The sequence below is a fragment of the Vidua macroura genome, chromosome 11 (genome assembly GCF_024509145.1).
Source record: "Vidua macroura isolate BioBank_ID:100142 chromosome 11, ASM2450914v1, whole genome shotgun sequence".
In the NCBI taxonomy this organism is placed as follows: Eukaryota; Metazoa; Chordata; class Aves; order Passeriformes; family Viduidae; genus Vidua; species Vidua macroura.
The window spans coordinates 8,682,513-8,698,938 of NC_071581.1; the positions used below are offsets into that span (position 1 = coordinate 8,682,513).

The 16,426-nt window shown below is 52.2% G+C and overlaps 1 protein-coding gene across 4 annotated transcripts; it reads right to left on the reverse strand.

The window, feature by feature from the left end:
• Nucleotides 1-7,077: 7,077 nt before the first annotated feature.
• LOC128813050 (pleckstrin homology domain-containing family F member 1-like) lies at nt 7,078-14,293 on the reverse strand. 4 transcript variants are annotated; one of them, XM_053987802.1, is made up of 4 exons: nt 14,228-14,293; nt 12,309-12,451; nt 11,454-11,522; nt 7,078-9,365 (listed from the first exon to the last, which is right to left on the reverse strand). In XM_053987802.1, the coding sequence occupies exon 4, from the start codon at nt 9,351-9,353 to the stop codon at nt 8,532-8,534; it is 822 nt and encodes a 273-aa protein (XP_053843777.1). In that variant the 5' UTR covers nt 9,354-9,365; nt 11,454-11,522; nt 12,309-12,451; nt 14,228-14,293; the 3' UTR covers nt 7,078-8,531. The 4 variants fall into 4 exon arrangements, with proteins under 4 accessions (XP_053843777.1, XP_053843775.1, XP_053843776.1 ...); XM_053987800.1 differs by lacking the exon at nt 11,454-11,522; XM_053987801.1 differs by lacking the exon at nt 11,454-11,522 and having other exon boundaries at nt 12,309-12,417; nt 14,228-14,270.
• Nucleotides 14,294-16,426: the final 2,133 nt, after the last annotated feature.

A 16,426-nucleotide genomic window follows, 5' to 3' on the forward strand; every position in this document is an offset into this window, starting at 1 on the left:
TACCTTGCTCTTCCAGGTAAATTTTAAGCCCTACGTAACCAGTTTTTCAAAATCCTAAGTTAAAAACTTGCTCCCATCTAGAGCAGTGAAGGATACAAAAGACACAAAAGTTGAATGTAATATTCAGGCTTGAGAGGGAGAGAGGGATGGGGTGCAAAAGCAAATGCTTGGTTATTCAACAAAAGGGGATAGGGCAAAATGGTCTGGAAAATAGTAGACTGTAGCAGAGTACTTGCTGAAGTATCACTAGGAATCAGCTGCCTGCTCTGTGCCTGTCTGTGAGCCACAGTTCATGCAGCAGACTTTGACCAAACTGCAGTTTATTAATGGCTCGTGCCGGAACAAAGTCAGTAATAAAAGGCTAACTAGGGTGCTGGTGGGGAAGGCTGCTGGATCTGATTTTGCTGGCTTCCATAAAAGGGACTTGCATGTTTTTTCCCAGCCATTCTCTTCAGGAATCTGTTTATAAAAATATTTGTTCCATAACCACAGTGAACAGCCTGGCAGCTGCCTGCATGCTTGAGGCTTTCTGCTGTCTCAGGTTTAACTCTGCAGGAGCCTGTGCTGACGCTGAGTCTAATTCTAATTTTGGACTTTCATGTCCTCAACCTGGTGCTGTGGGACTGGGGCTGCTGACATGGCAGCAGCACATCCCTGGTGTGTATGGGGTGAAGATTAGCCTTCACATCGTGCCACTAATGATAAGTACCAGCGAGGATAATAAGGAGCACTCTTGTAGTGCTTTACGTCTTCAAAGTGCTCTGCTCTTGCTAACTAATTAAGCTGCCTTGTGACAAAGGTATGTATTTGTGTTGTGCCTAACGTAACCGTGCTGTACTCTTATGCAATAGACCAAAACTGGATGGTGTCTGCAGATAGCACTCAGGAAATCAATTAACCAACTACTGGCTGCTCACACCCCAACAGCAGAGCCAGCTTCCAAGCTGCCCCATGTCCTTTGGTTAGCCTTGGCTGGTCTTTGGGAAGCTTGGATATTCGTGGAAAGCTGCACGTGCCAAGTGTTTGACGATGTGGTTGCAGTGTTTTGCAGCAGCTCTGTTTTCAGCCACACCATCTCCCAACCCTGCCCAGAGGATGCAGTCCCAGTGCTCGTGAGTTAAACCCAGGCACTGCTGGGCTTGGCCCAAGAGCCCCAGCTCTGTGCTGCTGCTGTGTTCTAAGAACAGGATGGTTACTTACCAGTGTGTACTGGTTGCAAAGGAAAACAAGGTCACGCTGTGCTGTGCTGCCACGGTGAGGAATAGAGGGGATGCTCTGCTTTATCTGCAAGATTTCAAAACCTTACTGGGCAGCAAAGCCACCTTCCCACAGCATCCCAGTGCCTGCCAGCAGCTGCAAACATTGAGCCTGCAGTCAGCAGAACCCTGTATGTTGGTGCCACCGAGGGTAACCCTGACTACACAGTGCTGACCTGTTTTCTCCCAGGAAGGAGCTTGAGGTCACTGGACAGATTTCTGACAGCACAAGCTCAGTGCTCAGCAGTGAGTCAGAAGGCAACAGGAAGGTTAGGGCAGATGGGAAAGGAAACCAAGAAGTAAATGTAGTTAGGTCATTGAACAAATCCAGGTAGCTGCCCCATCTTGGATAGTCTGTGCAGCCTGCTTGGTCCACTGGTGTTTGTCCTTTTGGAGCCAAAGAGGGCATTGCAGGACTGGGAAGGATACAGAGAAGGGTAACACTGTAGGGGAGGGCACCTGTGTAATGAGAGATGGGCTGCTTGTAACTCTTCCACCTGGAAAAGGCACTGATGGGGGAGATTTTGTCACAGCTGTGACTGGCACAGAGCTGAATAGGAGGAACAATACTGTGCTATAGAAGGCAGGGTGCACCCCCTGAACTGGCAGAGGTGAGGGGAAGTGTTTGTTCACACAGTGTGACAGGGAATTGTGCAGCTAATTGGCACAGGATGCTCCAAGTGCCAAAACAAAAATGTGTTCAGGCGGTGATTAGGCAGACTGAGTGAGGACTGGTCACACCAGCCACTGCCTCCACAGGTTTCTCACCAGGCTGACAAGAGACTAGAGCAGCAGCAGTATTGCTTTGTAGGTGCCTCTTCGATGCTGTCCCTCATGATTTTGGGATAGGTGATCTGGCTCTGGGTTAGTAAGACTGCTTTCATGTTCTCCCAATTCCTGCAGTGCTGTGCCAACACATGTGCTACTGTGAGTAAAACCCAATGCAGGAGCTGCCAAAGCAATCACCCTCTGAAAAAAGCATGGCATTTTCTGTGTTGTACAAAAGGGGTTTCCTGTGCTAGGGAAGACCTGCCCATTTGCCTTTGTGTCTTTTATTCTGCTCAAGAGTGGAGCCTTCCTCTCTCACTGCTTTCCCATGTACAAATAAGTGATTAAGCAGAGGACCTGACCTCTCCGGGTCCATCAGTTGTAATCAGTTACTTCATTATCTCAAAATTGCAATATCATCTTAAAAATTAAACCAAATGCCTTTATTACTTGCACCACAGAGAAAATGTCTTCAAGCCACTAGAACCCAAAGCACTAGGCCATAATTTTAAAGGGGGAAATCTTTATTCACACCCTTTTAAAGTGGAATTTATATTAAGATATTGTGCTGTTGCTTTGTTTTGCAGACTCTCTCTCTCTTTCTCTCTCTCTCTCTCTCTAAATATATTTTTATATATTAAACAAGCTCCTTCTCTTCCCCTGTCTTGCTGTCATTGCTAAACATGCAGCCAGGAAGTCTCTGCTGGTACAGCTGGGAGGGAGGCCCTGCTCACTGCAGCCTTGTCCCAGTGTAGCTGGATGAGCTGGCCCCAGGAAAATGCAGCCTTCAGAAGCAAGTTCTGGTGGGGAAGAAGAGGAGGAGGAGAAAGTTCCAGTGCTCTGAGTGGGAGGCAGAGCTGGACAGGAGGTGACGAGCCTCCACAGAGCTGTTAAAGCCACATCTGTTCTGGAGCAGCCTGTCAAAATCTGTGTCCAGGGTGCTGCATTGCTTGTGCTTGGGCAATGACCAGCCCCTCTGCCAGCTTCCAGCACAGGACTCTTCCCCCAGTTCCCAAGGGGAGCAGCATTTCCAGTGCTGGGGGCTCCCCCACTCTTCCTGCACTGCCCAGATGGTTCTCCCAAAGGGTGAGGGTGCTGAAATGTGGGGAAGCTCTGTGGAGCTCCAACTTGTAAGGTCTCAAGCAACAAACACATCCTTTTGGATCCCTTCTGTGACACAGCTGTGGCTGGGCTTTGGCTGTTGAGTGTCCCTGAGGAGAGAGGGAGGATGGCAGCTGGTGGGAGGGTGTTTACTTGCTGCTGCTCCAGAGGGCTGTCCTTAGGCTCCAGGGTGTGCTGAAAGGGCTGCCCCTGCTCCAGGGCTACACCAGCTGCGTTCCAGATCCCGTTTTCCTGGAGGTAACACACCTCCAAATGTAGTACTATAGGGAGCAGCAGCAGTACTGTTAAGTCCTGAAGTAGCCAAGTGTGACAGCCTCCATTTGTCATCCTCCCCAGATTAACAGCTTTTTGCCAGTGGATTTTGCCTCTCATCATCAGAGCTGTTGCCTTGCAGACAGATGGCTGCGGTGTGACATCCACATCCCGGGTGCCTGTGGGACCAGCACAGACAGAGGGGCCTGCTCAGCCTGCAGGGGCTGTATCTGCCTCCTGGTGCTGGAGAGTGGACAAATGCAGCTGCAGCCTCACACCCCGCGGGACGGGTGTGCCTGACAGCAGGCACCTCTGCTGAGGTCTGGGGGGAGGCGTCTGCCCTCCTTGGGCCCCAGCAGAGAGCTGTGCTGCAGAGGGCCCTGTGCAGCAGGGTCAATGCACAGCGTCACTGCTGCCTCTGCTCCCCGGGCCCTACACACAGCTGTGCTGGGAGTGTGTCGGGGGGAGAGCTGGATCCTGCCCAGCCCCTCAAGGCAGCCTCTCCCGAGAGGAGACAGCCCTGCAGGTGGTGTGAGGCTCCCCTCTGCCCAGGGAGCTGTGCAGGGAGGCTGCTGTGGGCCCAGCCCCAGAGGGCTGGCACTGGGTGCTGGGGAGCAGGGCTGGTCACAGGGTGTGCACAGCCAGGCTATGCACACCCATAGGGGCTGCTCAAACACGAAACGGGTGTGCTCAAGGACATTTTGGGGAGGATCTAGAGACTCAGGTTAGTTGGCCTGGAACTTGCTGCTGAGCACTCATCAAGCCAGAGGCTCTGATGGAAGCCAGGAAGCTGTGAGCTGGGTGCTGGTGGCTCTGGGCTGTGGGTTGGTTCTGGCTCTCACCCAGCTATTGGAGCTGTTTGAGCCACCTGAGGATGCCTGTGAGGGGCACTCCTGAAAGCACGCTGGAAATCCTTTCTATGTGAAGCCACTAAAGCTCTGGTTTTACCTTATGTGTAACTCTTCCTATAAAAAAATGTGTGAATTTTTTTTTCTTGTTGCTGTTAGAGGGAAAGAGATGTGTCTGGCCTTGAGTTAATGCTTTTTCCTTCTCAAATCCATTTTTTCCATAGGCTGTCACCAAAGCACATTGTGTTTATGATTTAAAAAAGGAGAGGTTGGCCAAAGCTCAGCAATCCCTTGCTGCATGGGGCAGTCTGGGCAGCAGGATCTCAGGTAGCAGGATGGCTGCCAGCAGCAGATGCTCTGCCCCAGGGTGTGTGCAACAGGAGGTGCTGCACACTGGAGCTTTGCTAAAGTAAAACCTTTTCTCTAGCTGCCCTTCTCCTTTTTCTCCCCCCTCCCTACAGTAACAGACCGTGAGGTTGTGTAGCTTGCTCTGGGCTGTGAACCTCTCCATAAGAGGTTTACAGAAAACCTGCTCATTGCTTCTTTGCATTTCTGGCTCTCAGTGGAACTGAAGTCAAATGCCAGCTTTGGTGTTGCTGGGGGTTCACCAGCACTTCACAGCACCTCCCTGCCTGCCCCCTCTCCTCCACCTGCAGCACAGGACCACAGCACTGGCTGCGTGTGGAGGTTTTATCAACCAGGTCACAGGCTCCCTTCCCATACACCTGCATGGCACTGGGGCTGTTCCTGCCTGTGACATGTAACATAAAGCAGACCTGGCTGGTATTGCCCTGCAGTGCTTTACACCCTGGTGTGCAGCCTGTGCTCCTCTCTGGGGGCACTGGACACCATCTCCAGCACACAGGTCTTGGGCAAGGGTTTCTTGCAGCTGTTTTGTGTCCACCATGGATGGGACAGCAGTGTAACATCTCCTTCCTGCCAGCACCATTCTTAAAGGTCCATGGCCTGGAGCAGAAAGGGTGAGAAACAGAAGCCTGGACTTTTCATAGGAGACACCACTTTACAGCTCAGGAGCAGCTGGGACCCGTGTGTACTCCTCAGTTCCTCCTCCTAATCAAAAACCAGGCAGAGTGAGGAAAATGAGAAACTGCCTTGCAGCAGTAGTGAGTTGGAAGAGGCTGTGAGCTGTAGCAGAGCCAGAAATCCAGCTTGGATAGAAACTGAGTGCTTGAGTAACTGGAAGCAAGACCCGGTTAGAGCAGCTGGCTCACTTCTCCCTCCTGAGTGCTTGTGAATGCTGAGTCAGCACTGTGCTGGAGCTGGTGTGTGCCTGAGCTGTGCCTTGGGACAGCAGAACACACAGCTTTCCTTGAACCTTTTTGATCCTTTTAGTTTATCTGCAGAGCAAATCTCCCCACTACCTTCTCCTAAGCTTTCATGACTGGCTGTTGCACCAGTGCCATTCTCTTCCTCCCCTTCTAATCAACTTTGGAGAGCAGAAGAGGATGGTGTGCAATGGGGACACCTTCACCCTGCTGTGCCCTTTGGGCTGTGACACCTTCAGGCAGGGGTTGAGCAAGGAACCTCTTCTGGCACATGACCCCCATAGTTCGTGTCTGGGAACCCTTCAGGAGGAGGCTGTGACCCCACAAACCCTCCACCTGCAGATGTTTCCCGAGGTGAGCACTGGAGCTGCTGCTCTTCCTGCCCACGTGGGGCTGCAGGCTGGAATGAATCTCTGGTAAGGCCTTTATTTAGCTAAAATAGAAAGAGCACAAACTATCAGGAAATGCCCTATTAATGCACTTGAGATAGAATCAGGCTGGAAAACTGCAGGCTGGGCTGTAACAGCACACAGCCTGTGATTTAAAACCCATGTGTTCAGCAGGCCAGAAGCCAGGAGCCCCAGGCTCTAATCCCAGTGCTGAGCTCTGCAACAGAAGTTCAGGAAGTGGGGGAGAGGCTGTATTTAAATTTCCCCATGTTTTCCTGGGCATGATCCTTTTACCATAGACATTTAAAATTTAAGAATTGCTTGGTTTCCTGGGGCTTCCAGTTGGTGGAAGATGTGTGCGTTTCTCCAAGAACCATGAGCAGTATGCATCAGAAAAAGGGGCTGGGTTGTTTTTGGTGGTTTGTTTGTTTTTTTCTGACTTTTTTCCCCTGCTGTGATTAAGAAAAAATTTTCCTCACCAAGAAGGCATTCTTTAGAGGCATGCCTGTCCCTCATTAGAGCATAAAAGCAGTTCATAGGTCTTTTGGGGCTGGCAGTAGAAAGACCTTTGAACACACAAAGTAAGCTGATCTCTAACAGAACTAAGGATTAGGTTCCAAACTTCAGTACATTTCTGATTGGATGCAGATTCAGCAACTGGACTATTTTTGGCTCATGAACAGCTAATGGCTGTTTATTTTTAAGGTCATTTTCTGTTTGCATAGCATGTACACCCTTCTGGTGGGTGGGAGGCATTGTAAAAACAATCACTGCTGTGCAGAGTTAGGAACTAAGCCTGGAGAGGGATGGAAAAAACAGAACTCGGTGTACTTATTGCTTTAAAGCCCAAAAACATCTGCTTAGGTCATAAGGTTTGCTGGCCCACTCTGAGCTATGTCCCCACCGGAAAAATACCGTTCCAGTTAATACAGACTACTGCAGGGGATTGCAGGAAACTTGGGGAAAGCCTGTCAGACAACAACATGGTATAAATAGGAAGGAAGCATCAGATTGATGCCCTTACCTTCAAGCAGTAAATAGAAACCAGAGCAGTCTCCCCACAGCTGAGGAGTCACCACTTGTGCTGGGCTGGCCAGGCCTGGATCCCAGCTCTTGTTAAGACCCTTGTTCAATAATAATATGCTTTATTGTCCTGTTTTCCTGGCTCCTTTCTGTTGGCCATATCTTTATTCACACACAGTCAAGTGATACAAATTCATTGGAACAGTAGCAGTTTATAAAAGATAGTAAGAATAATTATCTTGAACAGAAATTTAAAAAAACACATGGCCACCTGTCAAGCAATGCACTGCTTTCGTGCATTGTTTCATGGTACAGAAACATTTTACAACATTGGCAGTGTATTCCCATCCACGTTGCTTTTCCAGACCACAAAATACACAATACAAAAATATACTAAAAGTAATGGAGTTTGTAGAAATGTCTGCTGCAAAACAATTGCTGTTGTCTGATTTCCTCTATATTTACTCCCACACTACATTATGATAGAATACTTGAATAAACACAGTTCATTTCTAACTGAATTTGAACTTTTAAAGTTGATCTCAAGTAAAGTCTTTGGCTCCCATCCTTGAAGTACATAAAGGACCTTAATTTTGGACTTGTGAGACTGATAAGGCAGGAGATGAGCCCACAAGTGAGAATCTGATGCCTTGGGCAGCAGCCCAGGAGGCAAGGGAAAGCTGAAGTGCTGTACTTCACAGGATCTTAATTTGAGGTTTTTTCCTGGATTTTTACAGACTTTTAACAAGTCTTCCCTGGGCTGTCTTTTTACCTGATAGGCTTGAGATTTTCAAGTTTCTAGCAATCTGGTACAACTGCTTGTGTTTGAGATCTGGGCTCTGCACTCAAGTGAGTGAACTGCAGTACCTCACTCCCTCTGTATTTCACTGCTCAGTGTAATTTTCCCTGTCCCTTTCCCCTCTCCTTCCTCCTCCTGGCCCAGTACCACTGGCACGGCCTCTTTCCATGTGAGAGACTGGATGCTCCAGTGCTTTGCTAGGGCTGCTCACACTGAGCCCCACACAAGCTCCCTGCATTCGAAGTACCATTCTCTTAGTGTTCCCAACCTTGAGAAGACAGGGAATCCGGTGCTGGCCGTACTGTGCAGGCATGAGCAGCTATTCCCTCAGGCTGGCACACTTGCAGTGAGAATCTCAGAATGCTCATGGAAAGTGACATCCAGAGTGGCCCTTGCTGTGACTGAGGAACACACGGTGAGCAGGCCAATGTGTTCAACTCTGGGATTTCATGCTCCTTTTCCCCCCAAGAGCCAATCTCAAAACATTTCAAACAAGAAATGTTTTAGCAGAGAGGAAGAATAAGGCACTGAAGGTGAGCTCATCTGGTCAAGACTGATCCACAGGGCACTGCCCCAGTCCTCAGTGCTCTTCACTGAGCTGTTCTCTCTGTGCTCACATCATATGAGACGTTCTCAGAGGGGAAACCTTGTCTCAGCTCTGACACCACACACAGGAGCCAAGATCCACCTTCCTAGGCACGGCCTTCAGAGAAGACATTGAGAAGGACACGCATTGGAGGCCAGACGTTGGCTTCCCAGTGTGTAAACACCACCAGCTCCCAGGGAGGTCAGCTGTGGAAAGATGACCAGGATACCTGTGAGGTATAAAACTCTGTGTCTGCTGGCCACTGCTCAGCTTTCTCATCGTCAGACCTGTCGCTGTCATCACCGCTGGAGGGTTCGTAGCCCTGGATGGCAGAGTGGATCGGCTCCGGCTGCCTCCGATCCGCCTCTGCCTCCTTCTTCTTCTCTGCCAGCAGCTGCCTGTAGCACAGGTTGCAGACCCTCAGCGGCTTGGGGGACAGCCGGGGCATCAGGAACCTCTGCCTGGAGCAGTCGGCGCACACCACGAAGCCGCACTTGCGGCAGTGGTGCCTGCGGGTGAGCGTGGAGAACTTGGTCTGCGTGCAGCGCATGCAGATGTCCGTGGCCTTGTCTGGGATCCAGGGGGCCGCGGGCTCCCTGCAGGGCTGCCGGCCCGTCTTGGTCAGCAGGTGCTTGATGCACTCCTCCAGATGGCTGATCCACTCCTTCCTCTCCGTGAGGGAGGCTGCGGAAACCACAAAGGACTTCTTGGAGGTTTTAATCATCCAGCGGTTCTTCATCTGCAAGGTGTCTGGCAGCGTCTCCAAAGTGACATCTTCAAGGGGGATGATGTGCTGGGAGTTGTACTTCCTTTTGTTGATGATGATGCTGCCGTAGACGAGGATGTCGTTGAAAAGGAAGAATATGCGAGGCTTTGGTTTCTTGCGGCATTCTTTGGTTAAAATCCCTTCTCCCAGGAGGACCCTGCCCGGCAAGGCTAAGGGCTGCCCAGAAGCCCCAAAGCAGTTTTCCACGGCAGCAATGCGCTGGCTGTTGATCTCGGTGTTTGCAAGGTGGTCCACCATCTCCAGCTCACCCTGAAGAGAGGAAAACAAAGAGGGAAGTGGTCAAACTGCACCTGGGTGAAGGTGAGTGGCCAGTGCATGCACAGCTGAGATGCTCCTAATGCAATCTGAGGCTACAGGTAATCTCATGGGCACTCCTCGCTTTAGTTTGTTACCTTTCTAAATAAAATCCTCAAACTTTCTGACCTCATTTTGCAACAGCCAAGGCTGTACTGGGATGGTTCAATTTGCAGCAATGGAAGCCCTTGAAGACAGAGCCAGGTCTTCCTGGTTGTGCTTTTTACCAGGCTCCCTGTGTGTCCTTAGAAAAGAAAGCTGCTTGGTCTGAGCCTGATTTTATGCAGATCCATAGATCTGCATTAAAGGGTCTTGAGAGCAAGCCTCCTGTGAGCTCTGCTGAAGAGGAAGTGGAATGCAGCACACTCATCTCTCCCACACCTCTGCACCCTCCTCCTCCCACCACCTGGGGGTTTGACATTGTGCTGTGCCTTGTTCTAACAGGAAACCCAGGTAAGGGTAGCCCCGAAGCAAAAGCAGCTGCTTGCCCTTGGCAGTCTGCAGTGAGGGAGATGCTCCCTGCAAGTGGATTTTCTCCCTGCCCCTTCCAGGCTGGAGGGTGCTGCCCCAAGGCCAGCTGGGCATGGGAATGTGAGTCATTTCCTGCTGCAGAGAGGTAGCTCAGCCATCACAAGGCAGGTCACAGGGCCATGTGTTGTTACCCCGGTTGCTGCTGATGGCTCCTGGAAGCACTCATGCAGAGCTGCTCTCCACTGGTATCCTGTGCTCCTTGCCCAGAGCCCCTGCTGCCAAGGAGGCTGGAGGGAAGGGGAGGATGACAATATGCCAGGTCCTGTGCATGGGGGACCTTCTACCCTTGCCCCTCAGCCCCAGTCACCCCTCTGCTGTGCTGCAAGGGGAGCCACAGAGCTGCTGCTGAAGGCTGCTGCACACCATGCACCTCTCAGCTGAGCCATCTGGCAGACAGAGCGGGCAATGCCTCCGAGTTCCCAGAGCTTCCTTCTCTAGGGTGAAAAGGCACAAGGCCAGGACACAGCTCTAGCCATGGCAGACCTAAATGGAGTGCCCTAGCCTGCAGGAAAAGCTTTCACTGAGAGGCACGGAGTGCTGAGTGCTCCTGAAGAGCTGCCTTCCTCGGGTGCCCCTGGAGCTGGAGGGAAGGGTGTGAATGCTCAGGGCCTCAAAGCCCTGGAGTGCACTGGGTGGAGCTGGGCAGAGCTGGTGTACCCAGCTCACCTGGGTGTGCACTTGCCATTTACTGAGTGCTCTGGCCAGGCTGCAGCCAGAGGGGGAATCCAGGGGCTGCCCCCAGCAGCAGGGGCTGAAACCACTCCCCAACCCCCCTGCCATGGCACAGACATGCAGCAGCTGGGCCAAGGATCTGTTACTTGTCATCAGAGAGGAGAGAGCCTCCATTCCCAGCGTGGATCCATCAGCCTGAGTGGATCTGTGCATGGAGAGGAGATGTGCTGCTGCAATAAGCACCACATGTTTTTACCCTGTCCCTCTTAAATACACAAATTAGGCCGAAGAACAGACAGGCAGGGCACACTGTTGTCCATGACCGTGCACCAAACTCCCTGAGTAAGGTTACCCAGACTCTCACCTATACTGGGAAGTGATCTCTCCACAAATCCCTGGCTGAGGAGTTTCTTTGTGAAAGAGCAAGATAAACACACAAATAATAAAGGAAAAAGTCAAATTACAGCTTGGGATCCTTGGTGTGCAAAGACTGTGAATGCAGTAATATACTGTCCAGAACTTTTGGCACCAGCAACACCAAATGGGCTAAACCAAAGCAGTCCCACCAGTTTCCTTTCCTTTCCTCATCCTTCTGGGTTATGGAGCTCTTAGCCTACCTCTTTCATTTTATGTAGTTTAGAAGCATGGCCCAGCCTCTCAAGAACTCATGGTCCTTGACATGACTCTATTTCTAGGGATCTCTGCACACCAGATTTCAGTGGTAGCTAGAATATTTTGTCAGATACAAAGGCCTTGCCTGCAAGAGCCAGGAAACCCAAGCTTGTTTTAAAATAGGAGAGTAAGCTCTGATGCTGTGAAAGCTTTAGCTGTTGCACTGACCTGGGTCCCTGCACAGAAAGCTCTTGGACTTACTGCATGGAACAAAAGGAGAAGGTGCTGGACACAATCCTGTAGTGTGAAAAAAGCTGAAGGTGAGCCCTCAATACACATCAGACTTCTACCTGCAGGTATGTCCTTACTTCTCCACCCTCTGGTTTGCTGCCTAGTTAAAATACCATGAGTTAACCAAAGAAAAGCCAATTCTGTCGTGGGAAAATCTCTGCTAAGACTAAAATTGTTGGCTGCTCTAGCCCAGTGTATTTCTTGAAGGAGTTTTCGTGGGATGCAAAAGCAGAATGTTTTCCTCCCATCTCTCTTCCCCCTCAGGCATAAGTGTCTGGAGAACAGCACATACACATAATAAAAAAAAAATAGTAGGAGTGGGACTTACAGTGCCTACCTTTAGGCTTGGACAACTCACTCTATCCCTCTGTGTGCTCCCTGTTCAGATGGGGGCTGAAACAGCCATCTGAGGGGCTGACTCATCACATCCCACCACAAGCCAGATCCATCCTGCCCTGAGTTCCACACAGTGCTCGGCTTGACTGACCACATAAAACCCAATTTCATGTTAATACTGTGACTCACTGCAAATAATCCACAGTTTGGCTTTGGAATGCAAGCACTTTGTGAATCTGGTAAATAAAGATAGCTGCTGAGTGTTACTATGGTCTGCTTTCCTGGGAGCTGAGAACCTCTCCCTTTGGAACAAAGTGAGGATATGAAGTCTAATCTATTTTATTCATTTTGGTAAAAGTTTTTTTCCTGTTTGCTTAAGTTTGCTATGTCAGGTCACAGTGCTTATTAGCAAGTGCTACATATGCCCATGTACCACATGTAGCAGCAGCAGCTTACCCAGCTGAAATTAAGGTGGCAAGATGTGTTTTTCTGGCGTGCTGATTTTCACAGAAGTTTCTGGCATGGCGAATTCTGGGATTGTTTTTTTCATCAAGATCTGCTGGTTCTGCATGTAATCAAATACTATGCAGTGAATATGACTGTTCAAAGGAAAAAAAAAATACAGCTTGGCACTCCACTCCAGAAGTAAGCACGCCACAACACTTAACAATGAGCGCTTGTTCACTTGTGATTATAAACAGCCATGCTGATGCCTGCCAGGCACAGCATTTCAAGCTCACGGGTCAGCAAGTCTGGGGTATGTTTTTCAAGTCTGTATGTATCTAAGGCTTAGGTGTACCGAGGCAGCGAGCTGCTCTACCTGATCCTTCCGTTCCTGCCATCAGGCAGAACTGACAGCCTTGGTATCCACTGCATACCTCATGCATACCACGCATGGGATGGTCCATGACACTGAGATCTGACTGCTGAGGGCTGCCAGCAGAAAATGCCCTGAGCCTCACCTCTCTGCAGCTTTCCCTGACTCCCTCTTTCTGCTTTGCTCTGAGAAATGGCTCCTGGAGAGAGGGCTGGCATAAGCTCTTGCTCACCGAGGACAGCAAGTAGGATGCAGCTGCCCGAGCAGGCATTTAGAGCAAGAAGAACAAAGTTCCTCTCCTTTTCCTGCCTGAGGGCATTTCAGCTTGCTTCTCCCTCTTTCCTGGCATGATGTAACTGCTGGGGTAAGGAGGACAGGCTCTGGTAACCCCCTTTCTGCCATGCTTACGAGGAACCCAATTCAGCACATGTACATTTTGGGGCTGGCTGTCATATCAGGCCTTTAAGAATGTCACCAGTTCCAGTGGGACAGGGACTGACTGAGCTGCCAAGCTTCTCGCCACTGCTGCTCAGTGTAGGGCCAGAGCAAGGGGACGGCCGGGCAGTGGCTTTTGAGGAGCTCACACTGATGCCACCGAACCCAGCTGTTGGCAGCCTGAGCTCAGTTGTGGCTCTTGCAAGTGCCAGCCAGGCTCAGAGGCGCCCAAGCAGCAGAGGAAGGGAAGGAAGGGAGGGAGGAAGGGGAAAAGCACGAAACTCAAGGCAGAGCTTTACCCGTCCGTCCCCCCTGTCTCTGTCCCTGCACTCATCCCGAGGCACTCCGCCCGCACCTCCCGCTCCCCGGACTCGTGACAACGACAGACACGGGCTGGCTGCCGAGGGGGAGCCACCGAGCGAGGCGACAATTCCCTGTCCCTCCCAGCGCCCGGGAACTCGCGTGCCCCTCTGGAACAGGCGCAGGGCCCAAGCGGGGTCCCGCTTACAGCTCCGCAGCGGGAGCAGTGCCCAGGGTTTTCGTACACGGGCAAAGTTGGCAACTTACAGAGGCCCTTCTAAAAACCCCAGCACGCCCTCCCTTCTAAAAACCCCAACACGCCCTCCCCTTCCAAAAACCCCAGCACGCCCTCCCTTCTAAAAACCCCAACACGCCCTCCCTTCCAAAAACCCCAGCACGCCCGCCACCCTGGAGCAGCGCTCGGGCCGCAGGCTCCGCACACGCGTGACGGGCTCCCCGGACGGGCAGCGCACACCGCGGGACCCCCGGACGGGCAGCGCACACCGCGGGCTCCCCGGACGGGCAGCGCACACCGCGGGACCCCCGGACGGGCAGCGCACACCGCGGGATCCCGGGACGGGCAGCGCACACCGCGGGCTCCCCGGACGGGCAGCGCACACCGCGGGCTCCCCGGACGGGCAGCGCACACCGCGGGCTCCCGAGCCGAACCCCGCGGCGCGCACGGCCCCCTCCACGCCGCCGCTCTGTCCCACGGCGGGCGGAGCGGAGCCGCCAGACCGCTCCCGTCCCCCGCTGCGGCCCGGCAGCGCAAACCTCCCGGCTCTCCCCTCAGCCCCGCGCCGAACCCCCGCTCGCCCCGTACCTGCCGGCCGGCCCCTGCCAGCCCTCCCGCGGGCCGCGCCGGGCGGCTCCGTCCGCTCCAGGGCCGGGCCCCGCTGCCGCTCCCCGCCCACCGCCACCGCGGCCAATGGGCGCCCCGGGGCCGGGCGGGGCTGCCGCGGGCTGCGAGTGCCCCGTGCCTGCCTGTGAGTGGGGCCGCGTGTGCCCCATGTCTGCGAGTGCCCCGTGCCTGCCTGTGAGTGGGGCCGCGTGTGCCCCATGTCTGCGAGTGCCCCGTGCCTGCCTGTGAGTGGGGCCGCGTGTGCCCCATGTCTGCGTGTGCCCCATGTCTGCGTGTGCCCCGTGCCTGACCGCGAGTGGGGCTGCGTGTGCTCCATGTCTGCGTGTGCCCTATGCCTGCCTGTGAGTGGGGCTGCGTGTGCCCCATGTCTGTGTGTGCCCCATGTCTGCGTGTGCCCTATGCCTGCCCGCGAGTGGGGCTGCGAGTGCCCTATGCCTGCCTGTGAGTGGGGCCGCGTGTGCCCCATGTCTGCGTGTGCCCCATGTGTGCGTGTGCCCCGTGCCTGACCGCGAGTGGGGCTGCGTGTGCCCCATGTCTGCGTGTGCCCTATGCCTGCCTGTGAGTGGGGCTGCGTGTGCCCCATGTCTGCGTGTGCCCCGTGCCTGCCTGTGAGTGGGGCCGCGTGTGCCCCATGTCTGCGTGTGCTCCGTGCCTGCCTGTGAGTGGGGCCGCGTGTGCTCCCGGCTCTGCGTGTGCCCCGTGTGTGCGTGTCCTGGAGGACTGCGTGTGTCCCACAGCTGCGTGTGCCCTGCTGACATCCACCGCCCTCCTGCACACTCTCCACTTGGCCCCACCAGCATAACTCAGTGTATTTAGTTTGCTGGCAGTTTTAAGTTTCAAGTTTCGTCACCCCCTAATCACAGTATATTCCATCGAGCAGAATGCTACACATGGATGACATTGTATAAAGATACCCCCGGTACTGTGTAAAATACCCCCGGTGTTTTACAGTTAAGAAGAGGGATATAAATAGAGCTACACATTACACTGGTCCAAAACAGAAACCAGACCTCCTCCCAAGCTTTGGATCACATCTTCTAACCACTTTTGTGATTACTGTTACAGACGTTTGTGTAGAGAGCAAGCTACTAACACCGAAATTGGCGTTGCAGGGAAATCTTTTGCATTCCTCTCTCCCACCCGCTCATCCCCCCTGCATGACAGTGCCAGGAGGGTGGTGGGGTCGGTGGGCAGAGGCTGTGAGTGTCCCTCAGCACTGCTGAAGGTGCTGCAGGGGAGCCAAGCTCTGGCCCTTGCCGGGTGCAGTCACACAACCCCAGGCCTGTGCTGATATATAATTCAGGTGCTTGCTCACTCTCTGTAATAGCTTTTCTATTTTTAATGGAAAGAGATGGACCTGTCAAAATATTATAAATATTTTTTTTCCCAGGTTTTCATTTTCTTTGGTAATAATAATGTGGGCTGGGAAGCTCATGGTGCAGTTTAGAGCTAAAGTGCTTGGCAATCATGGGAGTTTCCACAAGACCTTATTTCTTTACACTTTGTGATTGTGTCAGACGAGCAGATAAATGAGGACACGGACTAAGCTCAGTGCAGTATGTGGCTGCCTAGCAGTGTACAAGGGAGGGTTACAGAGGGGGCCATCAGGTCACTGACAGAGCCCTGAAAACCTGAGAGAAAGCTCAGCACAGAGGGGAGGCTACTGGGCTGAACAGATTCAGGTTATCACTATAGATATAGTGATATATATATATATATATAGTGTGGGATCTTGTCAGTCCTCCTCCCTTTTCTGTGGGACTGAGTGGTCTGTCGGTGGAAGGAGCACGGTCTGCCTTTGCAGACCGGTTCTCACACCTGGGAGCTGGTTTGTGTTCACCTGGAGTACCAGCTGTGTCCTGGCTGCTTTGGGAGCAGTCTGCTAACTTTGAGGAAATCTGCCCAGCTTAGAAATTAATTCTCTACAAAATGCTGGGCTTTTTTTAACAAGATCTAACTGTAAATATCTGTAAACTATAAATAGAGAAAGCACTGAACTAAATATGCCAGAGTTTGTCTTAGCTGTCAGACTAATTCAGATCTAACCAGCCACAGGTTATTACTCTGAAACTGGTTTTTTTCCTCCTGTATGCTAAAATTACTCTGAATTTGCTCTCATGTTATGCTAATCATAGTCTCCATTACTGAGATATAATCCTT

What these genes read in the sequence shown, in the direction of transcription:
- LOC128813050 (XM_053987800.1), bottom strand. Translation starts at nt 9,353, where the DNA reads ATGGTGGACCACCTTGCAAACACCGAGATCAACAGCCAGCGCATTGCT.